Here is a 24,444-nt window from a genome sequence, read left to right as displayed (position 1 = left end):
TAACCAATGTGAAAACGCGGATTAAAAGGTGGCGTAAACAATCACATGAGAAATTGCAATTTGCAGTTCACTGCTAATTGAACACATTCAAAAGCAAGCAAAGCGATTTCTTGCCCTAGGATTTGCCAAAAAAGACTTGAAGGAAAAATTTTTTTTTAGGAATTATCGGATTTCCGGTTTTGAATAAGAACTCGGAATTTTGTCTTTGATTGATAATTGCTTTAGCTTATGTTATGGTCCTGCTGTTGTTCCTGAAAATGAGCTTGCTGATGATTTTTCAATACAAGTGGACAATTTTTTTGTTGACAGATACTTAATTATTAAAATCTTGGTTCATAATTTTTTTCCATATATTTTTTCTAGCGATAAATTCAACAGAATTCAATTTTGAGAGCACGAGTAAAGAAATAACACATACAATTGACCAAATCTGTTGCTGGCGCACAAATAGTTTGCTAGTGTTGCAAAACAAGTCACTTTTAGAAGAAAACCAATTGAAATCAACGGATGCTATAGCATGTGTAAGAAGGGTTGGGTTACAAATGGACGTGGAGGAGGGGGGTAAAACAGAAAAGCTGTTTTACCCCCCTCCTCCACGTCCATTTGTAACCCAACCCTTCTTACACATGCTATAGCATATTGTTTGCCTTTCCTACAATTACATGCACCATTAAGCACAAACTGCTTTTACAATTTTATGATGATATTACGAATTTTCAAAATCACACATAAATTTCTTTTTATAATATTTCAAATTTGCTTATACTGTAAGCACTCAAATATTCATGCGTAGTTTAATTTAATACGACAGCAATTCTGGGGTAGACTAAAAAGTGGGCGTCTATAGCCTAGTTGTCTGTCCTCTCCAATTCAATACATTGTGCAAAAATTTGTATTTTATTTTTTTATTCATTGGAGAAATTAGTTTTCTTTCTTTTCTTTACTAGTTTTGCACTTATCTTTGATTGGATTGACTTAATTGCTATTTTTTTGACAACTAGCAGCAAAAATCCATCACATCTTCAACCGGTGCCGCCAATTTATTATTACTAAAATAAATGAACTCTGAGGACCAGAAAGTACATGTTTTGGGTGTAAACAGACTGGTTATATAGGACGGAGGGCAAAACAGAAAAGATCCAGATCAACATGGATTAATTAAAAATCTATGATAAGTGTTTTTAGGTTGCAATATTGTTGAGCATCATATCACATCAAAATAAACGGGACATGTGAAATGAAAAAAAATCTTGGATTTGCTTTGGTTGCGTTCCTGAAATTGATCGGACGCTTTTATACAAAATATTGAGATAGAACGCTTTTGTTCAAAAGCGTTCTTAAAGGAATAATACTACAGAGTCGCCAAAGATCAACGAACATTAATTATTAGCAAAAATTTACAGGAAATCTGGACAAGCAGCATCAAAATAATCCATTCAAAATAAAGTTGGGACTATATATGTAATCTATATATTAATCGGGTGATTACCTAAAGCAGCATGTTTTGGAGGCATAACTGAGCAGCAATGTTTATCAGTACTACCAAATAGCACGTTTAAGCGGTTGTTGAATTGGTGTTAAATGACCGAAAAAGCGCGCTTTAAGGTCATTGACCGATTAATATTTCCAAAAGAACATTGACCGATAAATGTTACAAGAAGGTCGTGGACACAAAAATGTTGCCAAAAGGTCTTTAACCCAAATTTTTGCTAACAGATTTGTGTCATCTACCGCAAAACTCTTTGCGAAAAAGAGTTGCCGAAATTTCTGTGTTAAAGAAATGGACAATAATCGTTGTTTCAATAAACAATATCAATAGGATCGAAAAAATCATTGTCCGATTAGTTGTTCAGAAAAGGGTCTGTGCCAGGAACTTCTTCAGAAAGGTTCTGTGAGCGAAAAGCTTTTGATACTGAAAAGGTAAGTGATTAAAATTGTGTCAAGACGGTGAGGGTTTATGACCAAAAAAAAAAACATTTTTTTTGTAGTTCATTGTCAAAAAGCTTTTGTTGATGAAAAAGTTTTTCTTAAAAATATATGAAGTAAAAGTCACTCTCCGAAAACGTAATGGATTAAAAGGAGGATAATAGAAATTTGTCACAACTTTACTGAACAAATATTTTGAAACAGATTTCAGCAAAAAAAAATTGTGAAGTGTAAAAATCGTAAAAGGTGCAGATGCAGAGACCAAAGTATCGTGCCAAAAAACTATATATAACAGAACTGAGGTCTTGAAACAAATACAAAATTTTTAGCGCTCAGTAAAGGTCTTTTTCTTTTTGAGGGATGCTAATAAAACATTGCATACAAAAGCTGATAAGTATATAATTTCCCTTACTGGATTTTTTTGCAGAAATAATTTGCTGATGGCATTTGCCAGCAGTTTAACTGAGTTCTTTGATTGTTGATTTGTGGAAAACATTCGCAAAGGCTGGCCAACGATTTTTTTTATCTGCACATTCCTCGTCTTGGGCATATATATCGTGTTCTATTAGCAAATTCATCCTTTTTTTGAGAACCAGAATTCATTGTCTCACCCAGGATCTGTTTTCTCTTCTCTTTTAACCTTTTTTTTATCTCTCCTTCCCTTCAGTTTCTCTCTTTATATTTCTGTTTTTCTGTTTCGCGATCTTTTATTTGTTCGGCTCTTCAGGTGTTTTCTATAACTGTGACATTTTTTGCAATCAAATTTTTGCTTTTGCTTTTTGTGAGTCCTCACTACCTTGCTTTTCATAAACTTTGGCTCTTTTTCTCTCTCTTTGGTTTTTGATTTCTGCTTTTTTTTCTTTTGCTGTACCATTGATCTCCATTCTATCGCTTTCGTTTTTTTCTGTTCTTTCTCTCGCTCATTTTCATTTTCCTCCTCCTCCTCCTCCTCCTCCTCCTCCTCCTCCTCCTCCTCCTCCTCCTCCTCCTCCTCCTCCTCCTCCTCCTCCTCCTCCTCCTCCTCACCCTCTTCTTCTTCTTCTTCCTCCTCCTCCTCCTCCTCCTCCTCTCTCTCTCTCTCTCCCTCTCTTCCTTTTTTCTTTTCTCGGTTGTTTAGTTACATCTTCTATTCTTCTTATTTGATTGTTTTTGGATTCCCTCTTTTGTTTCCTATTGTTTTTTTACGGTGGGTTCCTGATGGTTTTATGGTTTTTGTTGCATTGTATTCTTCTCTCATCAATTTTGATTTTTCCCGTTCATTATCAAATTAATTTCTTTTTTTCCCACTTTCTGATGCCGTTGGTTTTCTCCCAGACTCTTGTTTTTTCTGTTTTCCTTCTCTGATTTCAATTTTCCTTCGTTCTCTGTCTTTTGGTTTATTTTTCGTTTTTTTAAATCTATTTGCTCTCCGACTCCTTATATAATTCTGCTGCTATTGATCTCTCTCCTTTTCATCTCCACACCTCATTCTATCAGTTTTGATTCTTTAATGCTCTGTGAGAACGTTTTTTACTCTTAACTCGCTCAAAAACTTTCTTTGAAATATTTGACTCTTATCAATATTTTGTGTGTCCAAAGTACTTTTGCAAAAATTTCCCAGAAACGGTTCTTTGTACTCCACGAATGAGTTTTCAAAGAGAAAATCAGTTGTTAAAGTTCCAGGATGAGTTTCATTCAGATAGCATTTACGGACCTGCTAGTTCTTTTCTAAAACCAACAGGCAGACGTGACTTATAGATTTTTTTCAAATGTTACTACGTATTTTGAAATCTAAAACATGCAATTTTTGAGTGAATTTTGAAACAGGAAACGATAAGCGTGAAAAAAGATGAGGTTGTTTGGGTGCTGAACTAGAAGGTAAAGGGGGTCTGATGAAAGAGGGCATCGTCTTTTTCATACCAAAATTTTGTTCTGACCAATTTTGCGGTTTTGTTTTAGAACATTCTGTTGTTTCTCAAGTGAGTTTTTCAAACTTCACTTCATTTTTAGTGATTTCATTTGCTCTTGTTATGAAATGAAGTTTGTTTCTAATATTAAAGTGATTAATAGCGGTTGAGTAAAAACGTTGTTGTAGCCAAGATATCTGACTGCTATCATGGAGGTCGATGGTTCGACCCTGAGAGGTGCTAAGTTTTGAACCTACAATTTTCAAAGCTACAGCCCTTAATCGAATTTCTCCCAGTAAAAATTGTTCAATTCAATTATCTAAACCAGTGAGAGTGCGTTCAGAAGCATGTTTCACTGTTTGTGGCAATTTAATCCTTATAATAATAATAATAATAATAATAATAATAATAACAAAGGATTTAGGATAAAGTAATCCACGGGTTCGCATAAAACCCGGTTATTGAGTTGTTCAAAATTTATTAATATTTACGTAAAGATGAGTTTCTTCAAGTCTCTACAGTTATTGCAGCCACACAAGAGACGCCAAGTGCAAGGGTCTGATTCTTTGTAGCGGGATATGAAGAACCGATTGTAGAGTTCCAGAAGTTTGCTCTTGTACTCTCGATCAAGGAGGATATCATATTTGAAATAATCATTGAACAGATTTGCAAGGTGACAGGCTCGGTACCAAAAATCTGACTCACTCTTCTGCAACCGCATTTGCTTACAGATAAAATTTCTAGTGACTTGGGCTCTCCGGGTACCCACCTCAGTGAGAGTGACATGGCTTTGCCAGTCTATATCAACTTTTCCCGATAACATTTTTGCAAATAATAACACGACATGAAGTTCTTGATATAGAGACAGTGGCAAGATGTTGATTTTCTGAAGTTTTTCCTTGTATGAGAGGACGCTGTTGCTGGTTTTGAATATCCAGGCCATTGCTTTTCGTTGAACACTTTCAAGTAAAGTTAAATCGCCTTTTGATGGTTTCCACAAGGCCGCGCCATACCTGACAATTGGGACGACGTAGCAAACATATGCATTTTTCCTGGTTGCAAAATTTGCCTTGCAAAGGTTTCGTTTTAGCAGAAGGAATGAATTATAGATTCTACTTTGAACTAGTTTTAGCATTTCTCATTTAACATTTTGTTGTTTTTCTGATCTTTTTTAATAGTTGTTCTGATTTGGTTTTTTTCGCGAAAGTTTTTCTCAATCTTTAAATTAAATATTTTTAGGTGTTGCTCCTGAAAAGTGCCACTGAACGCTAGACAGCGACTTTTTTATTGAAATTTATAATACAAAATTCTAATTTCTTTGAGTTTTCAATGTTCCTTGCATTTTTATTGTTGTTCAAAGAAGTAATGAAAAGTGATTCCAAAATACAGGTTGGGAAGTAGCATTAGCAATTTGTTGACTATTTTGTTTGAGAATTTTAGAGATTTTTTAATTTTGTCCCTCAATTCCTTTCCGTTGTTTGCTCTACATGGATTTTTTGCTGGTTTTGCTCTCAATTGGTTGTAGTTTGCTTGAAATTTCTCTTTTGGCATGTTCTTTTGCCAATAATTGTTTTAGTGTCGCAAATTGTGTATCAGGTGCTTTACATAAAAAACGAAACCTCTTAAGTGTTCGCTAGAACAAAATCTTTTGTCACCCAAGGGACTTATTGGCCTTACACGAGGGAGCTTATGTCGGAGTGCTGGTAACGGGGCCGTAGGTGGACCAAGATATGGTCTAACGTACATAGAGAACCAAAGGATACGAAACTTGAATTTCATTTGAAATTAAAATTAAGATTGCAGATTAGTGAAAGAAAAGGTTTCTTAAAAATATATAGGGAGTTGAAATAAACCAAATCTCTAATAGCGAACTATCTCTGATTGCGAAGAAGCCATTTATTTGTAGCGGTTTGACTAAAGTGTCAAAATTAGATTTCTAACTACATTAGGACACTAAATTTAGGGCAAAAATAGTTTTTTTTTAGTTCTCTAAGTCTTAGTGCAATCTTTCAAACTGAGCCTCGAAGTTTGACTGACCGATGAAATCGTACCCGAGGGTCTCTATTGCTTATTTGTTTTTATACTAGCCCTTGTATCCTCTCAACAAGTGGCAGAAGTGTGTCTAACAGGGGAAAGAAATCAAAATTGTTCGCACTTTTTTAGAATGCTTTTGTACATCCATTTTTTTCATGTCTTCTGTTCTGTCAATTTTGACCTGGGTTATGGGAATTAGTGGCGGTTATTTTCCCGCAATCTGCCGGGTGTTTTTGTTTATTAGGGGATGTTTAGAGCTTCTGCCATGACCATAGCTTCGCGCATTTTCGAGGTTTCTTTTTTAAGATTTATGTTGCATCTTTCTCATGGGTAACCCTATGGATGACACGTTTGGCTCTTTGAGTCAAGGAACGAGTATTGATATACAACGAAGTGATGGTAAGTTCACCTCAACTGACTAAAACTCTGACTGCTTTCTATTTTAATTTTTGATGCAGGTCGAGTGCACGCTGCTGTAGTTGTGGATTTGAATGGCGATAGTGGTATGGTAACAGTGGAATGGTTTGAGAAGGGAGACACAAAAGGAAAAGAGGCTAGTAATTATTAGTCAGGTCTATTTACAAAACTTACTGCTGTTAACTGATGACTTTTTTCAGATCGACGTCAGTCAAGTTAAAACTCTGAATCCCGCATTTTGGAACAAACCAGTAGAGCGAGAAAGCAACAAGCCTTCAAAGTTGCCTCACAAAGGAAAAGGAAACAAAGTTAGTTTTATCGTCGGAAAGGATTACAGAAAAGAATTGGTAGTGTGAAATTTATTGATTGTTCAGTGAGATCTACCGTTAATCTATCGTTTGTTTTAATCAGTTTTGGTCTTCTTCGTGTTCTTACTAATAGCCGCGTTTCATACCCACTTTTCAGTTTCTTTGAGATTTTGTCGGTACGATACATTTCAAAATTTTTGGTGCTGATTTTCAGGCAGAAGAAGCATCGGTAGCACCCAGCCCAAGAGGTCACGATACAACAGTATCACAAGCCCAGCAGAAAGCAGCTCCAGGTAGAGTTGCTACTCGCAATGCCCACAGGAAAGAAAACGTTGTCCCTGGACATCAGAATGCTGCCAAAACAGCAAATGAGGAGGCCGAGGTGAACTGGACTGTTATATCTGGTGCAAAACAGCCGGTAAACAGTGCCGTGAATGTCACGGGAGCTCATGGCGATGAGCTCGACGAGTCTTCAATTCGCTCTAATGGTGCTTCAAGAACTAAAAGTAAGGGTGCCTGTTCGCATTCTTCGTGCAAACAATGCGGCATTATATATTAGTGCATGTAGATGCGTGTGTATATTTTCAGGGTCGTTTTCCTAACATTTTCTCTCAAATTAATTAATATTAAATTACAGAACGGTCAACTACAGTTCAACTACAGTTGGGTCAGTTACAGTCAAGCTATCAATAAAATAAAAAGGACCCAAAATGCAGAGACCCTATTTCTTTCAAATAACTGGTTTTGTTTTGCAATACATGTACAATTATTGACATGCAAATGATTAAAATGCATATTTGCATGAACGATATAACCTTTTTGACAACTTAACTGTGCATAACTTTGGCCCTTTTTGATTTTTATATCAACCGGTTCATAATAGTCAGAGTTGAAGGTCTAAATTTAAAAAAATAGGCAACTTTACGGACAAAATACTGATAAAAAATAATTTTCCTAAGTAGCAGTAAATGCATACGCCATATGAAATGTATCCGAATTGATCATGCCTTATTCGTTTAAGCGATTTTTTTTATTTAAGGGCTTATGATTAAGTTCAACAGTTAAACTGGCTATCTAGATTCCAACATATTTATTGGATGTACTATGTACGATGTACTTCTGCTAACTTATACAACTTTAGGCAGCTAAAATTCTATAAATTTTAAATCGATTCTTGAAAAATGGAAATGATTGTTGGACTGTAAAATTGGTCGTTGGACTGTAAAATTGGTTGCTGGACTGTAAAATTTATTTAATTAGTTAATTGGAGAATCAAAAGCTTAAAAAATAGTGGTGTTTGTATTCCTTCATTTAATTTGAGAAAGCTACAAATTTGCTGTTTCACATATTGAAAGCTTTTTTGTAAAATGAACGGACAATTTGCAGCAATTATACTGAAGGGCAAAAGTAAGTTTGAGAGCAATTCGCCCGACGCTTGTCGGTGATGTTATCCTCTAATATTTAACACAAATGCCAGCGCCATAATGGTCAAACGAACGCGAAAATGTATCACATTTTGGGACAATTTTCCTTTAAATGAGAAACTTGGAGGAAATTCATCAATTTTACATTGGAGTTTCTGGTAAAGGAATGTTGTGTTTTCTTTGAATTTCATAGGTAGGCGAGAAGACTACTGTAGGGGATCAATGGTTTAAAAATTGATCTGAAAATGTGATTTCAAGTTGGAGTAATGTTGCCTCAAAAATTGAATTTTAAAACACTCACGCGCACATTTTAAAATGCCGAAAATCTGCAGTGCCAGAAGTTAAAATGCCAGAAGCTGCTACTTAGCCAGAAGTTGAATTTCGTTGACTTTCGTCATTTTAAAACGTGCGCGTTTTGTGTTTTAAGCATGGTTATGTGACTACTCCACAAAATCTTTTCGAAGTTCTGACTTAATATCTCGAACCGCTTCGCGGTTCTCGATAAACGCCAGAAGTTCTCAGTGACTTCAAGCAGTCAATTAACCATTACTTCGTAAAACCAGGGAGTGCTAACTTACTTATGCTTTTCAGAATATATGTCCTGTAGTATTTTTTGTTGCGATTTTTCGCTTGACCGGAAGGCATTAAGTTCTCTTAGAGCCTTTCGGCTTGGACTTTTTATGTGCTTCCTAAGCTTCAGCCGCTGACGAAGCCAACCGCTCGCCAGCCGTTTGAGTGAAATTAGCCCGACGTTAGTCGGTTTTGTGTAACAGTTGAGAAAGTGTCAACAGTAAGATTTTGTTGATACCAGGGCGACCTAGTTTGGCCAACTAAGTTTTCCAATTGAAGTTAGAAAAATGCGCCTTAAAAGCATATTCTCATGTTTTTATTACTTTACGACTGACCCTCTATGTCTAGCTGCTTTGATTTACCGCATGATTTCCCTTAATGTAAAGGCAAGAAATTCAACTGATTGAACTGACTCTTGGTTTTTTGCTATCCAACTTGATCCCCTTGGTTATATAATTGGTTTGGTATTTGATAGACAGGCTGCGAAAAAATCAAGTGCTCAATAAAAGATTGTTTAAATTGGGTATTTCGGGCTCCAACCTAACAGCTTGAGTTGCAATTATCTTTCATCGTAATCAGAAACTGCGATGAAGACGCAGATCGCCTAAAAATTAAATTGAGATTAAATTGAATTAGGAGTACCAAAGTTTTACTGCAGCAAACTTAAGTGGGTCAATGAAAATTCCAAAATATCTGCAAAAAGAAATTTCAAAGTTAAAACATTTTTCTTCAATTTTAAAGTTAAATTGGAAGAGTTGCTTCCATGCCTTGGACCTTGTACCCAATTTTTGGGCCATGTTACGGCACTGAGTCTATAAGCCTAAAACTTGCTTTTTTAACATCTACGTAAAAGACATTAATCCTACTTAGCAGACATGGGCGAAGTTCAATCATCTAGCTTAATCACCGATGTGACAATATAACCAATTTTTTTTGATAAAATTACCAGAACAACTATGTAGAATAATAATAACTTAGTAAGATACTTCAGAGTATGATAATGCATATTTACCGAGGTTTAAATGTAACACTAGCTCATTTGGCCTTGTCGCGAAGTACATGAGCACGTCTCAGCGGCCTGTGGGAATTGATATGAAACTATCACAACCTAACATGAGATAAAATTATCCACTTAAGTATAATAGCTCCAGTACATGCTTCAATACCGACCACTAATTTGTAATCGGTTTCTGAACGAACAGCGTTGCATCACAGGGAAGAAATTGGGTATTATGGCATTGGGTTGATTGTTGTGTAACCGATTTAGGATAGTGAGTCCGAAGTCCGAGTTTAGTTACTTCTAAATTCGCTATCTGTATCAGTGCGACTTGCAATAGTTAACAAGCTATTAACCTTTATCAATTTTTTGAATTTAATTCAATAGGGTGATATGATTTAACCGTCTAGTTCTCTAAGTTTGGTGGAAGATAAACAGTACCATCTTCGGGCTTTTTACTCGGGCAGAATAAAAGGCAGAATCTCCGTAATGTTGGGGCTCTAAGTCCCTTGGGCCGCTAAAATATGTTCTATATATAAGGAACTTATGAGACCCTTCTTATTCATACAGTGACCAGAATAGCTGTTAGGGCCTAGTAGACGACGTGGTTTAAACCTTGAATGCATTAAAATTGATTTTGAAGTTGTTTCTGTGCAACAGTGAAGACATCAGACTTGACATCTTTAACTATTGTACTACTTGACTGGTAAACTACGGTTAAATATTCGAAATTAGACTAACTAATGGACAAAGGAGACTAACTAAAAAAGTTTCAAACTAAGAGTTAAGGACTCGAAGGTACATGGCCATGTCGGATCGGTCATCGCCAATCACCAGCCCGAATTCAAACAGGGGAATAGGTCCAAGTTTTTATGGATCACAAACACGGCCGTGGCGATCAAAAACGTTGCCTCCGAGATATCAAATCCCCGGAAGATCTGCGGAACGAACTGTGTCGCCTACGAGAGTTCGACAGGATAAACAGAAAAGCAGGTTTTTTGGGTTGTCAGACGGGCCACAAACTTCGACAATTGTTAATTTTTCAGACTGGTCTGATAAACAGCCTGGAAGCGGTACGGGGGTTATATAGGAAACCTTTTTACACTTACATAGTTTTGATTTGATTTTAGTGATCGATAATTTTAAAAAAAATTTTGTCATTGTTTTTATGAAAATAATCATGATATTTCTAACGTGTGACAATGTTTAGTCGAGACATAATTCTCCTCAGACGAATAATGAGTTTACCATCCCTAACGGAGTTTGATTTTACCTATTTTTGCATAGCAGGCTAGTCAAGAGAACCTGAGCTCGGGCCCTCATCTTAAACAAAATCTATTGCTTGTGGACTCCATGGAACATTTTTCAAAAACGCTTCCTCCAGCCATAGTATTTTGACAGTCCTTGGTTTGAACTGAAATGGTATTTGTCTTTCAAAAACATTTAGCAAGCTAGCTTTGCTATATTATTTCTTTCGACCGCACTTAGTTGTGGGAACTGAATTATATACTCAACTAGATTTACCCTTTTTTTCTACCAGAACCAAAAAAGTTTATACCTAAAACTGCCGATACTTCTCAAGAGAACTTGCCATAAAACTTGGTCACAATACATTCATGTATTGTATCTTCTTTTTAATTGCTGCCAAACGAAGTTTGTAGCAATTATATTAGTAATGTGGTCTTTTTTGCAATTTTTTCTTGTACGATTTTCCGTCTGACCCTTTCAGCTGAGAAAGTGTCAACAGTTAGATTTTGTTGATACCAATAGATTGTAGTTGCAATTGAAGTTTGAAAATGCGACGTGAAAGCATTTTCTCATGTTTTTATTACTAAACTAAGTTTTTCAATGCAACTTTTCGCTTGACCAATTTTTCATCTGAGCGTTTTAACTGTCCGTTATCGAAAACGTACTAAATAGGTAAATCCCGGAGGGTATTAAGTTACTGAGAAGCTCTCTTAGAGGCTTACGCCTTCCTAGTCTCTTAGTAAGTGATTCAATGAAACTGTTACGGAGAGAATTTCATGGTGTCAGGGCAGTGAACGAGTGAATAATTTCAGAAACTGTGTTTGAGTTTTTTGGGAGAATTTTTTTGCTCTTCTCGCTGTTTTTGCTTGAATTTTTTCACGATTGATAAAGGACAATAAATGTGTTAAAAGGTAGCATAGATGCTATTGTTCGGATCAGTTAATGAGGCACTAGTGATTTTATTTCTTTTACATATGTTTTTTGGTACTTTTTTGTTTGTCGTGTTATTTATTCTCATTAACGACAGTTTCTATTGACGATGTAAGCATGTCTATGGTTTCTGCTGTGTTTGTCTATTAGTACCATTCGTTGGAGCTCTCGTCGACCATTTTTCAGAATTATTGATTTCAAATAATGTTTACATATTAATTCAGTCACTAGGATACCATTTAAATTGTATTTATTTTAAAATTATATTGTATTGATTTTAAATTGTATTGAGTTTTTAAATCTTACTTTTATTTGTTCTTCTTCGCTTGCCTTGTGGTTGTTTTCTCATTTTGTTGCTCAGTGGAATCAGGAAGTGATCTTAGCTGCTTTGTAAACTGAAATGGCATTGAGTGCTTTTTCTTTTGGTACTTGGTTACGTGTCCCAAAAAACTTGTGCCATTAAGTTTCAAAAACATTTTGTTGCGCCAGATGCCAATTTTTAAAATCGTTTTCATTGTTTTGTTTCTGATTATTTTTGTGTTGTGTTGGTATAGTGTATATGAATGTGTAGTGTTAATTTTTCATCATGTAAATTTTTTCATGATTTTAAAACACTGATAGAACACTCATTTTTACGGTACATCTAGTTATCAATTTTTTTTAGATTTTTTTGCGGTTTAGTTGCTCTTCGGTTTGTTGCTACCTTGAAATTGTTGGGAATCAAATTAATATTCTTTTTGCATTGTGATTCTGTCTTGATGTTTTTAATTGTTCTTTTTTTTAATTGGTTTTCTTCCACTAATTTTGTTGCCGCATGAATTACTCTATTATTTTTTTTAAAGTTTTCTCTCTCTGCTTCATCTGATAGAAAATTAAGTCAAGAATGGGAATCTTTGATAAGAAGTGCCTTTAGTTGTACCCCTTTCCACATGACTTGACCACATTTTATTGTCTATGTGAGGATAAGCTCTTACTTAACCATAGCTTCAGGTTGACCATAGCCTGACCTCTCGGTTGCAATAATGGTACCACGTGAAAGTATCAGACGCAAAAAAATGGGCTATACCCAAAAAAGCATTCTTGCTCACTAAATGAACAGTTTGAGATGTGGGGAATAATAGAAAAGGGAACAGCTGAGAACAAGCTAATTTTAATGCAGACTAAAAGCCTAATGCTACTGCGCTGCGATTATGCAGAAACAAATTATTATTATTATTTGAGGTCTTTTGACATTTTTGGCTCATTGCATTAATCAAATTCGTTAATATAAAAGATTGACTTAAATATTATGGAATGTTACCCATACTTTGAGATATGCTAACTTGTTTAAAACATGGTGTACGAATTTGGTGATTTTAGAATTTCCCGTGTTCAGAGGTAAAGATAAAGATCAACTTAGAGATCAATTTGTATGAAGGTTGTTGGGTTGCGCACAAGAGAGGCTGAGCTATAGGCTCTTTTCTATTTTGTCTCCTCCTTTCTTCCGCTCTGATCAAATTAAATCCTATAAGGTAGAGGTATACGTGTGTTGTAAATTTGCTGGGTTGTATACGAGGGATTTGGTGTATAACTGATATGATACATTGCAAAGTTTGCCCAATAATCCATCAATTTATTGCCATTAATAAGAATAAATGAGCAATGATCAGCCATTGTTATGAAAACCTCTAGTTGCATAAGTTGCGTAGATCTGTTGTATTTATGAAATGTATCGCAAATCGTTTAATTTATTTAGCGCTATTTTTGTAGCAAGTCGTATGTTTGATACGACTTCTCTGAAGAATGGTTTAAAAGATTACTGAAATGCAAAGAAAATGCTCGTGATTATTAGCTGAACTTTGCAATTTTATCTAGTCATAGTCTTCATGCGGTGCATATATTTCTAGAACTGTTTCCTTTTCGCTGACAGAATATGCGCATCTATCATGATTGATATTTGCAATATTTTGGAATAGTTATCAGATCTCACGTGTCGCTATTAACCCCCTTCAACTTGAATATTTCCCGTTACCCGCATCCGATATGAAACTATCAAGTGTCAGCATAGGACGTGTTCTGGGGGTTGCAAATGATATCCACTCACTAAGCGGGAGAGGGACCAATACATCAGTCATATTATTTTGTTGAAATGCTTTTTTTAAATCGATCCAAAATAATAGCAGCGCAAAGAGTTCAGCTTTTTCCACAGGAATCGAGGAAACAGTTCCGTATTTCTTACTGTTCCTCGCCTCGATGATGATAAAATTGAATTGTTTAGTCAGCTATGGCACAATATAATTTGATAGAATACTGACTGTTGGTAAGCGCAAAAAGTGGTTTAAACAAGAATGCGAAAGTGAAACCTATGCTGATATTTGAAACCTGATGTGATATGCATTTTGTTTCAAATTCCCTCTTCAAGTGAAGTCAAACTTACTTCACCAACAAGCTGCGCTATAATTTCATCATAATGGCGGTGGTAACTCTTATAAGGCGATGGGTTTAGTCATTATTTTCCCAGATTGGTGTAGGAGATTGAGGAACCATATTCGTACATGTTAGTTCTGACTTTCTTGGATTTGATTAACGATTGTTTCAGTTCCGACTACGAGACGTACTGGCGCAATGAACAAGAGAGGAATCTCTAGGCCAAACTCAGTCGTGTACACAGAAGAGGAACAGCAGGATGTGGTGGCGCCTCCCCCGGTGCCTGTCAGGGGAGTGGCCGCAGTTAACAACACGATACAGAATGCATCATCTGCAGACCAAAGTAAATACTTAACCGTACCCTTGTTCCAACCCACATCAGTGGGTAGAGGAACTTTATACTTGAGGGTTTTTCCATCTAATCTCGATACATATTTTGTGATTTTGAGTTTTTGTTAAAATTTTGCTAGTTGCTAATTTTATCACCACGGTGAATTAGTCACCACGTTGACATTTTAAATTGGAGACAAAAGTAATTGCACAATTTCATGTTCAAAATTTAAAAAAAATTGAAGTTCGAAAAATTTGACATGTATTGCAAATCTATCAAACAATCATCGTAACCCCAAACTATTAAGTTCACTGAGAGATTCGCGTTACAGAAATCCATTTAAAATTAAAGCAATCTTAGCAGAAAATGACTTCAAACCATATCGCTAAGCTTCTTTTGAATACTGACAATTTGTTCAGAACTTTAGCCTCAAAATACAATGCAGATAGATAAAAATTTTCAGCCTTAAACTCAACCAAAATGTTCAACTATGATTGAAAAGTGAATTTTTTAAACTCAACTTGAAGTCTATTTTAAGAAGCAAAACTTGCTTTGCAGGTTGCTCTGAAGCGATGCTATAATTGTCCTTCTAATTGCTCTCGAACGAAGGTTAAAGCAATTATTGTAAACAAATGTCTTTTTAATGCAAAATTTGTCTTGACGCTTTTAATCTCAAATATTCTATGAGTTCTTGAGTGAACTTTTCTTTAATTCTTGAGTGACTTTTTCTCACTTTAGTTCTTCATTTTTTGAATGATCTAAGTTGCTCTCGTTCTGAAATAAGGTTTGTTGGTTAAAGCGATTGTTAAAGCGATTGTAAATCACATCCTTTGTAGTTCAGTGGATAAAATGTCAGGCTGCGAATCTGGAGGTATGGGTTCAAGCCCTAAAGGGGAAGATTTTTTGAACTCAAACATTTCTAAGCTACGCCCTCTAAATTAAATTATCCCCGTTTGTTGTTCGAGAGCAATTCATCCGCAAAATTTTGCTAGTTTTGCTAATTTTATCACCACGGTGAATTAGTCACCACGTTGACATTTTAAATTGGAGACAAAAGTAATTGCACAATTTCATGTTCAAAATTAAAAAAAATTGAAGTTCGAAAAATTTGACATGTATTGCAAATCTATCAAACAATCATCGTAACCCCAAACTATTAAGTTCACTGAGAGATTCGCGTTACAGAAATCCATTTAAAATTAAAGCAATCTTAGCAGAAAATGACTTCAAACCATATCGCTAAGCTTCTTTTGAATACTGACAATTTGTTCAGAACTTTAGCCTCAAAATACAATGCAGATAGATAAAAATTTTCAGCCTTAAACTCAACCAAAATGTTCAACTATGATTGAAAAGTGAATTTTTTAAACTCAACTTGAAGTCTATTCTAAGAAGCAAAACTTGCTTTGCAGGTTGCTCTGAAGCGATGCTATAATTGTCCTTCTAATTGCTCTCGAACGAAGGTTAAAGCAATTATTGTAAACAAATGTCTTTTTAATGCAAAATTTGTCTTGACGCTTTTAATCTCAAATATTCTATGAGTTCTTGAGTGAACTTTTCTTTAATTCTTGAGTGACTTTTTCTCACTTTAGTTCTTCATTTTTTGAATGATCTAAGTTGCTCTCGTTCTGAAATAAGGTTTGTTGGTTAAAGCGATTGTAAATCACATCCTTTGTAGTTCAGTGGATAAAATGTCAGGCTGCGAATCTGGAGGTATGGGTTCAAGCCCTAAAGGGGAAGATTTTTTGAAAAACATTTCTAAGCTACGCCCTCTAAATTAAATTATCCCCGTTTGTTGTTCGAGAGCAATTCATCCGACGCTAGTCGGTTTATGTTTCTTTAAGAGACTGTTTTTCTAGACGAGCCATTGTCGTTATAATGTGTTTATTCCAAAAATTTGTTTTCAATGAAAAAAATGTGTTCTCCCGTTCATAAGGTTTTCTTGACAACTTTTGGCAATTTGGGGGAAAATGCATGAAGCCTAAAAGAGTTAGGGTTCTTTCTCAACTGATATTTTGTTTTTTTAATCGATTCTCTGGCATGATCACAAAATTTTTGTCTGCGTAGCTTTCAAAATTGGCAAGTAAGGATAGATTTTTGAAGGAAAAAGTTTTAAACTTAGCTCAACTTCGTTTTGCGGCCGGTAAATATCCTTTAACTGAGATAATCTACATTTTACGGCTTTAAAATAATGCAAAGATTTGTTAGAGAACTAGTTTGCCTAGAGAAATTTAGGTTGTAATCTAACTATTTTTGTCTTTTTGTATTTAATTTTGACAGATTAAATTAGTAATTATAAACTGTACTGTGATATTGGCATTTTGAATTGTAGACACCTCCAACCTTCCGCAGAAGAAAATCCTGCCAGGCGGGGGTAGCTTGACTGTTCTCCAACAGCAGCCCCCTACCCAACCACCACCACCTGCCCAGAACACAAACACCCTCAACAACGTCCAATCCCAACAGAACAACAAAGATGCTGCAAATGGTACGTACAAAATGAGGAAACATTTGTGACGCGCTGGTTGTTTGCTGAGAAAATGACACCAATTTGGCCTATAACACCTTCAAATAATATGAAATGCAAAATCTCAATTAATTTTGCTTTACAAATGGCTATTTATTGAAACATTTGGCTTCCAAATAAATTTCTGCGCTATAACATTTTTGTCTGGCATTGTCAGCAAATTTCCAAACGTAGTTTTCGCGGAGCATTGTTTGTAGAAACTTAGCGGGCATATAAATCAAAAGAATTGTTTTGGTAACGCACGTGCATTGCATTCGGTAGCCATTGGCTTGAAAAAAATGCCTTTTTTGAACCTCAAAATGAGATTTCGTTATAAACTGCAATCATATTAAAAGGTCGGCGCAAGATATATTAATTAATATTAGCGGTTGTTTTTTTCAGTGCGACGGAAGTCGAATTGCGTGAAAGAAGTGGAACGAATGGAAAAGGAACGCGAACAGCGGAGAGTCAACCAACAGAAGAAAAGAGATGAAAAGGAACAAATTATGAACAAACTTAACAACGATGGAAACAATCCCAACTGGGAGTTCTACAAAATGATCATAGAATTCCAGGAAAGTCTTCAGTACAATCCGCTACAAGGCAACGAAGCGGTTGCAGACCACCAAATTTGCGTGGCTGTCAGAAAACGGCCGATGAGTGTCAAAGAAAAGAAAAAGTCAGAAGTGGATGTGTTGACAATTCCAGACAAGCAAACATTGATAGTACACGAACCGAAAGTTAAAGTGGATTTGACTAAGTTTCTGGAGAATCAGACGTTTAGGTTTGATTATTCGTTCGATGAGAATGTTGACAATCGGATGGTGTACAAGTACACAGCCCAGCCATTAGTTCGATCAATATTCGATGGTGGAATGGCAACATGTTTTGCATACGGTCAAACTGGAAGTGGAAAAACACACGTAAGTTAATTTATCTTCGATTATAGTGAATAACTGCGAAAAGCTACTCGAGAGATTGAAAAGATTGCAAATTTTGGTAATGGAAGATTACTCCACAGCTTCCAATTTCTGTTATTTTGGGTTATTTAAGGGTGCGTTTTTTAATTGGCTATCTTCATTCCGTACCAAGTGTTGTTTAACAATTATATTAGTCCTGTGATCTTTTTTAATGCGATTTTTTGCTCGACCGATTTTTCGTCTGACCCATTTGGCTTTTCGTCCTCAAAAACGGGATAAATAGCTAATGCCCGGAGGGCAGTAGGTTCTCTTGAGCATTTCGGCTTGCTAGAGTCTAACTGTAAGAAGGAAAGAAAGAAAGAATTAATTTCGTTGTTGAATAATAAACAAGCGACGTGGACAAATAAAGAAAGATCAGAGCGAAGGAGATCAGAGCGATCTTCTTTTTCAATTTGCCCAATAAATTACTGACAACGATGACTTGATAAACCTTCGTTCAATACATGCAAAATATAGCACAAATTAACAAATTCAGATAGGACATCAATTCAATAAACTAGAGTAGCACATGTTCAACATTGTTGTTCGCTTCAGTTAAAAACGAATCTAATTAGCTCGTAGTTCGACACCAGATATGAGTTTTTCAATTTATGACAGAAACTTGTCACCTCAGCTTGTCTACCATTCTCTAAATTAGCGGGAATTATCTGCATTATCTTTAATTTGTTATATAGTTTAGCACCTCTAGAACGTATTGAATTGCGCTCCAACTTCTTTTTACAAAATGGTTCCGTTAGCAAGTTAAGAATCCCACTTCTGGTTTTCCGGTCGTTCGATTTAAATTGAAACAAATATTGCAGAAATATTGCTGGTGTAGACCATTGATTAATTTCAGAACAAATTTAATTAATTCGTATGTGTGTAACTGGTAGATAGTCAACAACGAGCGCCACAAAAATATCATCGCAGTGATCGCCTTTTTTTCTAAAATATATTATTTTTAATTTTTTTCTGCAATAGGTAGATCGGTAGAAGCGCTGAGTAGGTACAGCAACCATAAACCAAGGCACCATATTGAATTAGTGGTGTCACTTTCGAATTGTATTAAGAAATTAGTTGATCCTGAGGAACATAATGTCTTGAGTTTTGCTAGTATACCACATTGTTTACTTAGCTTACTTTGCACATGATCGATATGAGCTCGAAAGGAGAACTTATTATCTATTTTTACCCCAAGATATTTACAGTAATGCTCAACTTTGATGTCAGTTTTGTTTAATTGGAAACTAAGATTTGCCGGGCCTTTTTTTAAGTTAAGTTGAATTGTTTTACTAAGATTAAGCACAAGCTTGTTACTCTCAAGCCAAAAGTTTATGCTATCTAAATCTGACTTTATATTTTCAACAGAGCACCCAACTGCTTCTATGTTAGTGTCGTCAGCAAAAAGTAAAATTTCAACATTTTTACAGACTAAAGGAAAATATATATATGTATATAGTATATGTATATATATATATATATATATATATATATATATATATATATTAAAAACAGAACAGGGCCCAAAATCGATCCTTAAGGAACACTGTTTTTGATTTCAGAAGAAATCAGAAGAAGCACATATCAGAAGAAGTACCATTAATTGCAACTTGCTGCATTCTTTTACTCAGATAAGAGTTAAACCATTTCCAGCAGTTGCCTCTAATTCCATATCTCTCTAGTTTTTCCAAAGAAATGTATGATTGATAGTATCAAACGCCTTTTTAAATCCAAAAAGAAACTAACTATGGTTTAATGTTGTTGTCTCATGCGAACAGTTTCGGTTAGCTCAACTAGTGCATCAATTGTACTATGCTTAGATCTAAAACCAAACTGCTTCTTATAAAATAAAGAGAATTTCTCAAAATATTGGTACACGCGATTGTACATAGCTCTTTCAAAAATTTTACTGAAAACTACAAGAAGTGAAATTGGCCTATATTTATTTTGGTCAAGTTTAGACCCCTATTTGTGCAGTGGGAGAACTCTTGCTCGAGCCAGTTCTGTAGGAAAAATTTCTTTGTCAAATGAAAAATTTATCAGAAACACTAGGTAGGGGTTGATGACATCTGAAGATAATTTGATTAGTATGTTACTTATATCATCAACACCTGAAGATGACTTGTTGTCAAGATTAGTTAAAATATCCCCCACCTCTCTCGCAGTAGTTTTGTAAAGATACATGGAGCATTGGTGTCTAGGAAAAGAAGGCTGGAAACTTTTATTTAGGTGCCTACTGACTTGATGTCCTATGGAAGAAAAAAATTGTTGAACTCGTTTGCATTATTTTGATCCGAAGGTTCATCAAACTTCTGATAACAGCTGCTTAGGATTGGAAAATTCTGTGACTTATATGATTTGCCTTTAATCTGATTGAGTAGTTTAAAAGTCTGTCTAGAGTTTCCTAAACGTTTTTGGAAAGAATTTAGATAGGATTGTTTCTTGCGCAATTTTAATTGCTTTTCCAGCCTTATTCTACACTCTTTGAATTTCTTCAGCAGGTCATTTTCATTTTGTTTTCTTTATATTTATCATAAGCATAGTTTCTTTTTTGACGTAAATTTTTAAAACCTATTATCAAACCACTTCGGAACTTTTTGTTTATTATCGACACTTTTTAAAGGAGCAAAGTCTTCTGTCACTTTAAGAAAAAGTTGGTTAAATGTGGAAACAGCGTTGCAAGGATCGACACTTTTGTAAATAATGCCACTGTTTTTGTTAAGATGTGCTTCCAATGCCACTTTATAACGGCTCACAGCATCCTAATTTTTTTTTACAAAGCTAGTATCTCGCAACATTAAATCATTTTTATTTATATCTTCACTCTTTCGCCACGTTAGAATAACGGGATTATGATCAGTAAAATTTTGATGTTCTGGGACTTCTACAGAAACATGTTTACCCAAATTTTGATAAATGAAATGGTCCAAGCAAGAACTGTACTCATTAGTTGAACGTGTTGGTTCGGGAGAGGAAATACAGAAACCATTTGCTGTAATGCTGTTCAAGTAATTTCTGCTCAGCAAATTATTTTTCATAATATCCAAATTCATATCACCACAAATAATGACTGACCAGTTGCTCGAAATTAGATTTTAACAACTTGCCCAGCATATTGACAAATTCAACCTTTTTCGAGCGTGGTGGGTTACATACAACTATAATTTTAAACGTTTGATTATTTTTGCTAATATCTACACAAAGAGCTTCCTGAAAGTCGATCTTACTTTCCGTTGTAATATTGCAAAATTTGTTACATAGCAACATGACTCCACCCCTTTAGAACCCCTATTCGTGGCTACGAAACCATTGTATCTAGTAACAAGATAGTTGGAAATTTCATCTGTTTCAGAAAGCCAGGTTTCAGTTAAGCAAATTACATCAGGTTGTACATCCAGACTATAAATAAAAGCTTCTAAGTTCAACAAATTTTTTCTGAGAGATCTCACATTTACATTGAGGATAGACATAGTTTTTTTTTGCTTTTATGTATAGAACATTCAGTATTGGGGACGAAAAAAGATCTTTCTCCAGAACTTTGGTCCGAAAATCTGAAATTTGGACAATTTGAGGGCATCGCTGAATGATGTTGGGTTTTCTGTTTCTCGTATGTGAAAGTTGGCTGACGAAAAGTTTGATTATTGATATTTGCGCGTGGTGGTGGAATAAAGGAGTTGAAGCAATTTAGTACACTTTCTATGCTCTAATTGAGATCAATTCCACCTTCGTACAAACCATGAATTTTGTAGGCTAAATTGTCGTATTTCCACTCATAGAACAAAGTGCCCTCCCTTGACCATACTGAATTAATTCTATTATCTGCCTTCATCAAGTTGATAAAATTAACTCTCGCTTTACTCAAGTCTTCAAACACTTTGACGTTTTTGACATAGCAACATGACACCACCCCCTTTAGAACCCCTATTCGTGGCTACAAAACCATTGTATCCAGTAACAAGATAGTTGGAAATTTCATCTGTTTCAGAAAGCCAGGTTTCAGTTAAGCAAATTACATCAGGTTGTACATCCAGACTATAAATAAAAGCTTCTAGGTTTAACAAATTTTTTCTAAGAGAGCTAACATTTACATTGAGGATAGACATAGTTTTTATTTTGCTTTTATGTATAGAACATTCAGTATTGGGGACGAAAAAAGATCTTTCTCCAGAACTTTGGTCCGAAAATGTGAAATTTGGACAATTTGAGGGCATCGCTGAATGATGTTGGGTTTTTGTTTCTCGTGTGTGAAAGTTGGCTTACGAAAGGTTTGATTATTGATATTTGCGCGTGGTGGTGGAATAAGGGAGTTGAAGCAATTTAGTACACTTTCTATGCTGTAATTGAGATCAATTCCACCTTCGTACAAACCATGAATTTTGTAGGCTAAATTGTCGTGTTTCCACTCATAGAACAAAGTGCCCTCCCTTGACCATACTGAATTAATTCTATTATCTGCCTTCATCAAGTTGATAAAATTAACTCTCGCTTTACTCAAGTCTTCAAACACTTTGACGTTTTTGTAGGTTTCCGGTTGCGCCAAGTTTCTTTATTTTCATGAAGTCAAGTTTTGTTACCCTGCGCACAAATTTAGCTATAATTGGTTTTCTTTCGGAATTTGAAGGCAGACGGTGCGCAATTGAGATGGGTTCCTCCTTCAAATTCATACCGATGTCCGCTGCAACATCAACAACTAACTTCGATGTCTGTTGATAATTTTCTGTACCATCAGTAGAACATGGAGATAACCCAAGCACTTTGATATTATCTCTTCTGTTTCCAAGAGCTCAGATTCAGACAGTTTTTAGCTTAGATTTGGTAGCTTCTAAGTTGACTTTGCCATCGAGTTCATTACTTAGATCACTAATTTTGGCATCGACAATCTGATAGTATTGCGCAGTTCGGTCCTAATCGTTTCAAGTATACACTTAACTAAGTTATCAATTGATCTTTTAATGCTTGATTCTACTGTCTTCTCTAAATTGTTATCTGGATTTGCCTCTTCCACCGGACTAAGAACAGTACAGCTCCTTTTAACACTTTTTGCAACGGGATTATCAAGGTCTTTACCATTTCTAATTGGTGTTTCTCCATGAAATCTGAGTTTGGGCATTGCTTCAGAAATTTTGCGCAATTTTGCCTTCCAGGACTGTCGAATTCCGGGTATCGTTGAATGCGCTCCTATCCATTCGAACTTCATTTCCAACAGAGAATTTGTAGCTTCTGACATCATTAGAGGAATTCTAGTCGACTACCGAAGTTAAAATTTAAAGACAGATTACATAAATTTACAAAATCAAAGAACAAAAACAAATTCATGCAGAATAAACACGAAAAGTATGCAGAATAGTATTTACACTTCAGTCGAAAAGAATGTAAACTTCATTATCTTTTGGCAGCTTCAAGATATCTAAAACTCAAAAACTGCCTGTGCTGATGAAGCAAAATATCAAATTACTACGGAAGCATTCACTATTGTTGAGCGTTTCATAAAAATATAAGCAAAAATCGACTTCACTTATAGCACCACAGAGTCCATCCCTCAGCAATGATCTCAGACGGCAGCTCCAAAATAAAGAAATCTCAAAAGTGGCACCAGAGATCAAAGCTAAGAAACCGAAACTGACTAGCAAAGTTAATCATAAACCAAAAAATTGAATTACGAAATGTTTTCTTTCTTTGATTTTTTCTCATTTTTCCTCTTTCTGGTTTTTGATCTTTTCTTCAAGATTAATTTGTTCATTGTACGTTGGTGCTGAATAACTGTTCTTAGCAAATTCACTTCAATTCGTGATGCCGGATGAATTCGCTCTAGTTCTGCTTTATAATACTGCGACTTCTTCTTTCTTGGGGAAATCAAATGACGTCTCACACTAATAACAGGAGCATTTTTCAGATCGCACAGACTATTGAAAAGATGGGGTGCCCCAAAACGATTACAGCAAACGAGGCCTAATATTTGATCGCTCTATTTCGTCAGGATATGTTTCAATTCGTTGACAGATAAAGGATTGTTTCTATTGCTCTTGTGCTGTCACTGAATTATTCCGGAGATCATGCCAGATTATTGTCATTTCGTTGTTTCAAAGGCGATTTTTCGAGCAGCTGTTGCAGATGCAGGCCAGCGACGCTTCTATGATTTAAATTCAGACCTGATTTTGAATAAGTATGTCCTAGAATGTTGTACTGCTTGAGAAGAATGTAAGGGGTTCGTGTGACGGCTCTGTTAACGCGACTCGAACCAATAATTAGAACCATAAGGGGAATATACTAATCGGATCCCAGTTATTTGGGCCCCAAGTCTTTTCCGATTCGTCGGCAACTACAGCTGAAAAGAACTTATTAAACAACAACGAATTACTATTTAATAAGTTTATCACAACGATTAGGCTATTAACTATGCCATTCACCGAAACTTTTGGATTTGGAGGACATATGCATGGTTTGAAGTCTGAAAGGTGGTTCTTAAAATTTGAACTTCCTCACATTTATTTCCAATCCCCCT

At 35.5% G+C, this 24,444-nt stretch overlaps 1 protein-coding gene across 4 annotated transcripts in view; it reads left to right on the top strand.

The window, feature by feature from the left end:
- Window positions 1-24,444, top strand: part of LOC142344760 (kinesin-like protein KIF2A) — a 127,684-nt gene that overhangs the window by 75,836 nt on the left and 27,404 nt on the right. Inside the window, exons 2-8 of one of the 4 annotated variants that reach the window (XM_075396671.1) lie at window positions 6,151-6,245; window positions 6,305-6,399; window positions 6,464-6,571; window positions 6,786-7,077; window positions 14,319-14,489; window positions 16,810-16,965; window positions 17,386-17,906. In XM_075396671.1, coding sequence (XP_075252786.1) covers window positions 6,173-6,245; window positions 6,305-6,399; window positions 6,464-6,571; window positions 6,786-7,077; window positions 14,319-14,489; window positions 16,810-16,965; window positions 17,386-17,906 — 1,416 coding nt within the window. In that variant the 5' untranslated portion in view covers window positions 6,151-6,172. Of the gene's footprint in view, window positions 1-6,150; window positions 6,246-6,304; window positions 6,400-6,463; window positions 6,572-6,785; window positions 7,078-10,209; window positions 10,636-14,318; window positions 14,490-16,809; window positions 16,966-17,385; window positions 17,907-24,444 lie in introns of those variants that run through there. The other 3 variants (XM_075396672.1, XM_075396673.1, XM_075396674.1) reach the window with 3 other exon arrangements.

The sequence above is a fragment of the Convolutriloba macropyga genome, chromosome 8 (assembly GCF_964194025.1).
Source record: "Convolutriloba macropyga chromosome 8, txConMacr16.3, whole genome shotgun sequence".
Classification (NCBI taxonomy): Eukaryota; Metazoa; Xenacoelomorpha; order Acoela; family Convolutidae; genus Convolutriloba; species Convolutriloba macropyga.
The sequence above is the reverse complement of the archived record's forward strand: the minus strand, read 5'-3'. Positions and strand labels throughout refer to the sequence as shown.